At 45.2% G+C, this 8,221-nt stretch overlaps 1 protein-coding gene and 1 non-coding gene across 3 annotated transcripts in view; one reads left to right on the top strand and one right to left on the bottom strand.

Moving 5' to 3' along the window:
- Window positions 1–4,143, bottom strand: part of LOC119390536 (sphingomyelin phosphodiesterase 4) — a 76,690-nt gene extending 72,547 nt beyond the window's left edge. The window contains exon 1 of one of the 2 annotated variants that reach the window (XM_037658146.2): window positions 4,022–4,143. In XM_037658146.2, coding sequence (XP_037514074.1) covers window positions 4,022–4,057 — 36 coding nt within the window. In that variant the 5' untranslated portion in view covers window positions 4,058–4,143. Of the gene's footprint in view, window positions 1–3,480; window positions 3,688–4,021 lie in introns of those variants that run through there. The other variant, XM_037658145.2, reaches the window with a different exon arrangement.
- A 511-nt stretch (window positions 4,144–4,654) lies between these two features.
- Trnae-cuc (transfer RNA glutamic acid (anticodon CUC)) lies at window positions 4,655–4,726 on the top strand. The gene has a single exon. It is a non-coding gene; the product is annotated as a tRNA-Glu (tRNA).
- Window positions 4,727–8,221: the final 3,495 nt, after the last annotated feature.

Below are 8,221 nucleotides of genomic sequence, written 5' to 3' on the forward strand. Positions count from 1 at the left end.
TTTCTTGAACATCCCATATTTTAACGCTAGTCTGCTGGAGGTGAGGCAGTGAATATTTCAAACTCTGCTCCATGTTTGCTATGTGCTGCACTGCCTTTCTAGATTTTAAAATCTTATAAAACATAGACTAGTAAGACTGGGGTGTACTGCCGTTACACCTTGGTGTTGCTGTGACTATAAGTAGCACTGCGTGTTCGTAGGCATATCATTAATATGAGCTCTCATAACTAATTCTTTTGCATTCTGTTAGCATAGCCACTGTGTTTTGCAATGTTTCACTGCCTCTCAGGTAGGTATAAGATCTCCATATGGCACGTGGTGCGCCACACTGCTTGGAAGCTTGCGCTACAACTAATGCAATTCATTTTGATGCAAGAATTTCTCACAGCACTTGACTCCAATAAACATAACACATGGATTGTGCAGAGGATACTGTCAGCACCAAGAGGTGCCATGAAAAAGACATTGATGAAAAGCACTATGAGCACCAAAAAGCCTTATTCGTAACATAATGGCAACGTGCAGTCAACGTACCGAAGCATACCTGCAAACAATGTTGGAGTGGCAAAAGAACATAACGTAATTAGTTGAAAGAACCACAATCTCTGCACATTCCAGTTGAAGAACCTCTGCAGTTAAAGAACCACAATCTCTGCACATTCCAAAACCCTAGTCATGCCTAATGTATAAGGTCTTCTTGGCCCCTTTCTTAAATATTTTTGATTGGCAGCCAGGTGGGAACAGCCTACCTTTATGCTTACGGTCAATTAATGTAGGAACACAATTGTCGCTAAAGTAGGTTTGCGAGGTGCACGTGCCGAGCTATGCAAAACCCAGCAGTTCGTGCCCAAGAATCCGAGCAGAGGCACGAACGCCACCAAGACACTGAGCTGATTTTGCAATACCATATTCCATGGTGTTCAACACCTTGGCTGGCCAATTATGTCGGCAGTGAGTGCCAATCAATGTTTTTTTTTTCTCTGCAGCTCTTCCCGACTAGTATGCTGTAAGAGGCAACCTATGAGGCATGCTAACATGTTACAAACTTGGTGCTACTCCCTGTAGGTCATTGTAAGAACAGTTTGTGAAACACACTCTGCCAGTGAACACTTCACTGACGAAAACATGAGTGCAAGTCAGCTACAGCTGTTACCGCTGCAACACTTTTCAGCAGAGTTGCTCTGCACTCTAGGTCGTACCTTTCCCAGTACAATGTCTCGTGTCCCTGACTGCGTACAGTCAAAAACTGCTTTATATGGTGTTTTTGTTTTAGTTTTTTTTTCTTTTTTTCTCTCTCTTTCTCTTTTTTGTGCCCAGGAAGGATAGAAACAGCAATAAAATTGTGTGTGTGTCTTCCCTGTCCGTTTAGTTTGCACAGTTTTTCGTAGTAATGGAGCACCAATTCACCCAGCGCTCAGTCCTTTTAATAGGCTTGAAAATTGGTACATCACAAGACACAAGAACTGCAGGCTAGATAGAGCACAAAGCCCAACTACCAACACCAAGTGTGCTTTGCCACCTAGCTCAGTCAAAGGGACCGACAACCAATTTTCGAAGCACTTGTTTTCTTTAGTGCAACAGAAAGCCTACCAGTCAGAGCATGCAATCACGGAATGGTAACGTAGCAAAGGCCCCGAAACATTTGTATAGTCAGAACTTCTTTTTACGTGCGGCACGAAGTCGCACACACAACACATGCTGCAAACAGTGGGAGGTGAGCGCTACAGTGGTTCATGTTTGTGCACTGCGGCTCGACATGTTCCACTACTTGCCACAAAGGAAGCGCCACATCTCTTAGTGTCAACTCCTTTTACGTTGTCAGCAGCACAGAATAGAGCAGGTATGAATAATAACACACATACTCTAATTTTAGGTGATAATTATGGAGCACATAAAAGCCTCAAACTACATGCGGAACACGGAACAGCTTCATAGTTCAGCGCCAAGGCTATTTCGTGAGGCTGCAAGACATACCGATGTTTTTGTGACTTTTAAGTGCGATTCAAAAACATAAATTCTACTCAAATTGCGAAAAGGATGCTTGAATCTATCACTGCAATTCACAGTCTTTTCACTTCCACCAGGATCTAATCAAACGTTCTGGGCAGTTGTCACTCCCTTTAACCTGCTCCCTATTTCAAATGTCCACAGCTCATCCTTATCGAACTGTTCTCAAACCATTTTTGACTAATGTAGCTAGCCCGCTTGACGGAAAAGCTTTTTTTTGTTGTCAGAACGATTAAAATTGTCAGAATCATGAGACTGTTCTCAAAACGGTGAAAATTTCTACCTGCATTCTTGTTCTTGTTTTTATAAATTATTATCAAGTAGGCCGGCCTTATTTTCATGAGTAATTAACAGTAAATCTCATTAAGCTAATCTGACTTCAACTTTTTAAAAAATCACGTTAAAGAGAAAAAACTTCTCAAAATATCAAAACGGTTAAGTGGTTAGGAACTGAATTGAACATTGGGGTCTCATGTGACAAAACCATGACACGATTACGGATGATAAGCAAACGAACGATAAAGTGAAGGGTTAGGAAATACGCGCCGTTCTCGACAGCGCGCGCAACTCAGAGGTCACGTGCCTCATTACACCCTACCACAGCTGCGACCAGAATCAACTCCGCGACCCAGTTAGCAATGTGAGCTGCGCTCGAAGAACGCGCCGACTGCATGTGCACAACTTGCAGGAATCATTTTTTAAAAGCTCGCACGAAAGCATAATGCGAGGAATATTCCGGCAGACTGCACGCGGCGTCAGCTGGAGTAATTCTGAAAGTAATTACGGCCAGGGGACACCGCCCCGGGCTTCTCAGAGTCGCATTTCTATAACAATTTGTCCTATACCGCTTTAGATTACCCTTTAATTCCGAGACAGCACGATAAGTTGACTTCGTGAACCAGAACGACACCCCCACAATCTAGCTGTCAGTGCCGTTAAAGTAGTAACATCACAGAACAATTTAATATTCAAAGAGCTACTGTCCCCATTTGTAATGGTTGCTCAACAGATACGGAATGTCAAACAAACGCGCTCTCAAACGAAAACTTGTTATGCTGTGCCAAAAACAAAACTATACGTAAATTACGTAAAACGTGTCAATGCTTGTTTGATCTTTATTGATTTTCTTTTTCTAGGAGAGGCGTAGCAGTAAATGCACTGCAAAAATTACACGGCACGGAACGAAACTATCACATCGGGCACGTGCTGCTGGCGTCCTAAATTTTAGACTCAATGCGAAACATTACAACGGCACTTAAATTCCGGGTTGCGACAGCTCATGCAGCTTCGAACACTGGACTAGCGAAGGGTCAACGGTCAGTAAACGCCTATTCTAGAGCAAAAGTTCGTGCTACAAGGGGTTCAGTCGTAACAGGCGCGCGACCGCCAGTCTACGGCTATTCGCTAAAGCTCACACAAATGCTGCTCGGAACGAACGAATGGGAACAAGCGCATTGCCGAGCGTGACAATACCTGTTGCTGGTACAACAGAGGCGGCGAAGAATCGTTCGAAAATATCTGCAGGGCGTTCCTCCATCCCATGGCGAGCACCCTTTGAGCACGCCTGGGTGTCACCAAAACATAACGGCAGTAGCGTAGGCGGAACGCACCAAATTTGTTGCCTGCCGTAAGCAAAGCCGGAAACCCCGTCAGAGGCGGGTAACGGCCAATGAAATGTGTTGCTCGAAGCTGCGTCCACAGGTAGCCTCTTTTTTCGGAATCCAGCGGCAGGTTTGAATAGACCGGGATTCGATCAGACGCTGTGTCGCGGTAGAGAGTTTTATGCATAACCAACGCCTCTCCGCGACGCAATTACTCGTAGGATAACACAGGCAAAGTTTGTCAGCGGTTGTCTTTACGGACTGCACGTGACGGTTACAAGAATCCGAACTCGCAGGGCGCGACAGCAGTTCAAGCGGTGTTAGTAAGTTGGTTTCAGGTAGTTCCGCTCCCTGTAATAAGGACGTGCAAATCGATCGCGAGGGATAAGCGTAATAGGAAATCGTATACTCACCGAAAACTGAACCGCACCGCCTGCGGTGCCCGCCATTGCGACGTTTACGCGTGTTTCGTTGCTAGGCGCATAGTTGCCGGGCTGCAGTTTTCAAGTGCGCTGGAATTAGCCACATGTCATTCGCGACTTTTTAAACCTCCGCTGGGCATGCGTACCTCGCTTGAATGAGTAAATTATGCTGAAATAAACACATGTAGAGTACACCGAAGTACGTGTTGCCTTATCACCTAAGTATCGGCAATTTCTGTGGATGGACAACAAGGGCAGCGTAGAAATGTGCTCATAGGCCGCGACACGGTGGTGGAGGGTCGCGATGTGTGCGTCCGTTCCAGCTATCAAGCGAAATAATACGCCTCATCGCATCGCAAAGCACGCGCGCTTAGCACACTGGCGACCTGAGCAGTCACAGTGCAAGCAAAAATCCTGTTTACGTGTTTAATTGTCTCGCAGCGATCGGCTGTACCGGCTAACCTTTCCGTGCGCTCCAAGTAGCCGTTTTCAACGGTAGCAACTTCGATTATCCAGTTATCTTGTTGTACAAGCATTACAAACATAAAAATTGTCATACACATCAATGTAACAAAATGAATCTTTTATTGTACATTAGACTTCAAGCTCGTCTCATCTCCGTCCTCCGGCATGGTCTAGTGGTTAGGATACCTGGCTCTCACCCAGGAGGCCCGGGTTCGATTCCCGGTGTCGGAACAATTTTTTTTTTTCTTTTTTTTTTTTTTTTTTTTTAAAGAAAGGAAATGATGGTGCGTTCGCTTGCTTGCGGACATACAATGATAAATGTATCATCCTTTGTCGTCCGAACACTCTGGCCAGACACGACGAAATGCACGTTCTTGCCTATTGTACGAGGCCACGCGTTTCATCGTATTGTGGTTCATTTCGTGCATATATCAATTTACCAGCTGTACATGTATTAAGCATGGGGCGCAACATACTTCAAATGAGAAAGTTCTAAAGGGAAAGATCTCATTCTGACAGCTGGGAATTTCCTCTCAATCTCTCTGCGTCATGCCCTGCGTCATAGACACGTAGTAGCGGAGCAGCTATATGGCGTTGCGCTGCTTGGCCTGAGGACGCGGGTTCGATTAACGATTCTCCTAGTAGTAGAAAATTAGTCTTTCTCAATTCCAAAATCACCCCACTTGCCGAGAGAAGACGCTTGGTAAGCGCGAAAACGGGCAAAAAGAAAGCGAGGGTGTCGACGCCAGCTTCCCGTACCAAACGCTGCGACGCATAGATTTTGGCGGCATCTACTTAGGCCCACGTAGTTCCCAAACGGTAAAAAATGAAGTTCATTGACCTCTGAGGGGGCCATAGACTTAACTTGCCAAGTTTCAGAAAATTTGGTAAGCCAATGTCGCCAAAATATTACAAATACACTGTGAAATCAGTGACGTCAAGCGCGGAGTTTTAGTTGCGAAATTTGAAAATGGAACTTCGACCTTGATTTTCTCTTCTATTACTAAAATGGCGACGGTGAACTTAACGACATTACAGTTCTCAGAGTACACTTCATCAATCTAAACCGTTTCATTGCGTCACTTTAGTGTCCCGCCTATCAGGGGCGTAGCCAGAAATTTTTTTTTGGGGGGGGGGGGGGGAGTTCAACAATACTTTATGTATGTTCGTGCGTGCGTTTGTATGTGTGCGTGTATATATACGCAAGCAAAACTGAAAAATTTCGGGGGGGTTTGAACCCCCCCCACCCCCCCCCCCTTGGCTACGCCCCTGCCGCCTATCTCATAAGACGTGGTTTTGTGATATGGAAAAGCCCAGATCTTCGTTGTTCGGTTTTAATCTCCCCGATACACGAAGGAAAAAGAAAGGAAGAAAGTTGCGGGTGGGGGCAGTATGAGGCATGTCCTTCAGGGCACGGTGCAGCTGATAATAGACTGGCTCTGTGCGCCGCGATTCCAGTGCTCTAAAACTTGCCACGTATGAAGGAACAACACATGATGCCGCTCGAAAATTTCCCACAGCGTCACAGGCATTGTGCGCTTCCATCGTAGCACTTGATTAGAGCTGCCGTCTATGAAAAGACATTGGGAGGACATTGGGAGGGGACATTGGGTGGGGAGCCGAAAAGGACATTGGGAGGGGAGCCAGTGACAAAAACAAGGCAGAAGCTCTGGCTTAATATTCTTCATAGTGTTTGTCATAATAATAATAATGTCGTTAATACCCATGAATACCTCTCAGAACCGACGTATATCTCGCTTAGACGAGATAATTGACGAAAAATATTAGAATACTCGTCCAAAACGCCCATTTTTTGTAATTCGTTCTTCGTAAGTGCAATACAGAAACTGAGCCGGCTCCCAGACGATATCATAACCAATAATCAATTGTTTTTCTCTTTCCTACGATAACGCCAAAACGTCCATATGAATGGAATCATGCTCCCGAAGTGACTGCTTGGAACGCATGTTTGTTGTAATATTTGCATATCTGGTATAATTCCGCATAATTTGAGTGTTTTTATTCTTTTTGTACAACAAAATGTATCTTGTACAACAACCTATTGCTATTTGTGCTATGTTGGGATCCATGTTCCACCCCCACCCCCGTCCTCACTACGTTACGGCGCGCCATAAGTCACCCTACAAACGCCAGTGCTGTCGACGTGCCTGGTAAGCGCACGATGTGCACACAACTACTGCAACTGCAAAAACACGTCGATACACCTCGTAACGCTTGGCTCAAAGAATACTCGCCACGCCCCCCCCCCCCCCCAAAAAAAAAAAAAGAAAATGCAGCATAGAACTACTCGCGGACTGCTGCTTCGCATGATACCGATTCCCACATGGCGTGGGATCTGCCGAATTTTTTGTTTATTTATTTATTTATTTATTTATTTATTTATTTATTTATTTATTTATTTATTTATTTATTTATTTATTTATTTATTTATTTTCTATTGATTTATTGATTTATTTATGGCGCAACACGTGTAGCAACATATTCCATTTGGATAATATACAAAGACCCATCCGGCTACTTCTATTCGTAAGCTACCCCGCCGTGGTGCATGGTATAGTGGTTGTGCATGGTGCTCGACTGCTGAGCGGAAGTTCGCGGGATCGGATCTTGGCCATGGCGACAGCGTTTCGATGGAGGCGAAATGCTATAGAGGCATTTCGCCTCCATCGAAATGCTGTTCACTTTAAAGAACCCCAGGTTGTCAAAATTTCCGGAGCCCTCTCATAATCATATTATGGTTTTAGGACGTAAAACCCCAACAATTATTGTTATTATTGCCCGTAAGCTGCATGGCTCAGGAGTTTGTTCCCTGCGGAATTATATACGCAGTCAAGCAACAAACATTAGGCAGTTTTAGAATGAGGTACGCAAAGTTTTGCGTGAGCGTATGTTGCTACTGCCAGGCCCGTAGCCAGGAATTTTTTTTTTGGGGGGGGGGGGGGGGGAGTAGCCAGGCCCTGGCTACGGGCCTGGCTACTGCGCATGCGTCATGGCATCAGATGCTAACCTATAGGCGTTACATTTCGAAAATAGCGTACGAACCCAAGCAGCGCTCACGCTACGAACCCTATTTTATAAAGCTGCCTAATACCTGAACATCATCAACGCAAGTGTGATACACAACTCTTGTAAAAGAAGAGGCCTATGCGGTACACACATTCGGACTCACTCGGACTCAAGCTCACCAAGATATTACTCACCCAGACTCACTCAGACTCACGGCTCGATGTGAGTATGAATGAGTCGGCTCATCAGTGAGTTTGCCGACCCATGGATAGCACGAAGGTCGCGTTGCTCGCTACAGCAGCGTCGTTTTCTTACGCCAGCGTTTTATTGAGTTACGCCAGGCTAAATGATAAAAGAGTGAGCTGTATAGTTTCACTTTTTGAGCGCACAAAAGAACAGGGACGAAAAACGACGCGGAAAACGACGTGTTTTGCCTAACGGATGTACGGTGTCGTCCACTCTTGGTTCGTCCCTGTTCTTTTGTGCGCTCAAAAAGTGAAACATGAATTACCAACATGCCCATGCATACGCTCTCTCGAGCTGTATAGCCTTCGTTTAACATTCCATTTCGTTACTATCGCATTCACTGCTTGACCCTTGCCGCGAAACTGACTTTTTATCACTGAGACCACGACGTGCTTTTCGGACACGCTGGCGTAGTCAGTAGCACTATAAGGGTAGAACTGCAATAATAATAAT

Source organism: Rhipicephalus sanguineus, chromosome 4, assembly GCF_013339695.2.
Source record: "Rhipicephalus sanguineus isolate Rsan-2018 chromosome 4, BIME_Rsan_1.4, whole genome shotgun sequence".
NCBI lineage: Eukaryota > Metazoa > Arthropoda > Arachnida > Ixodida > Ixodidae > Rhipicephalus > Rhipicephalus sanguineus.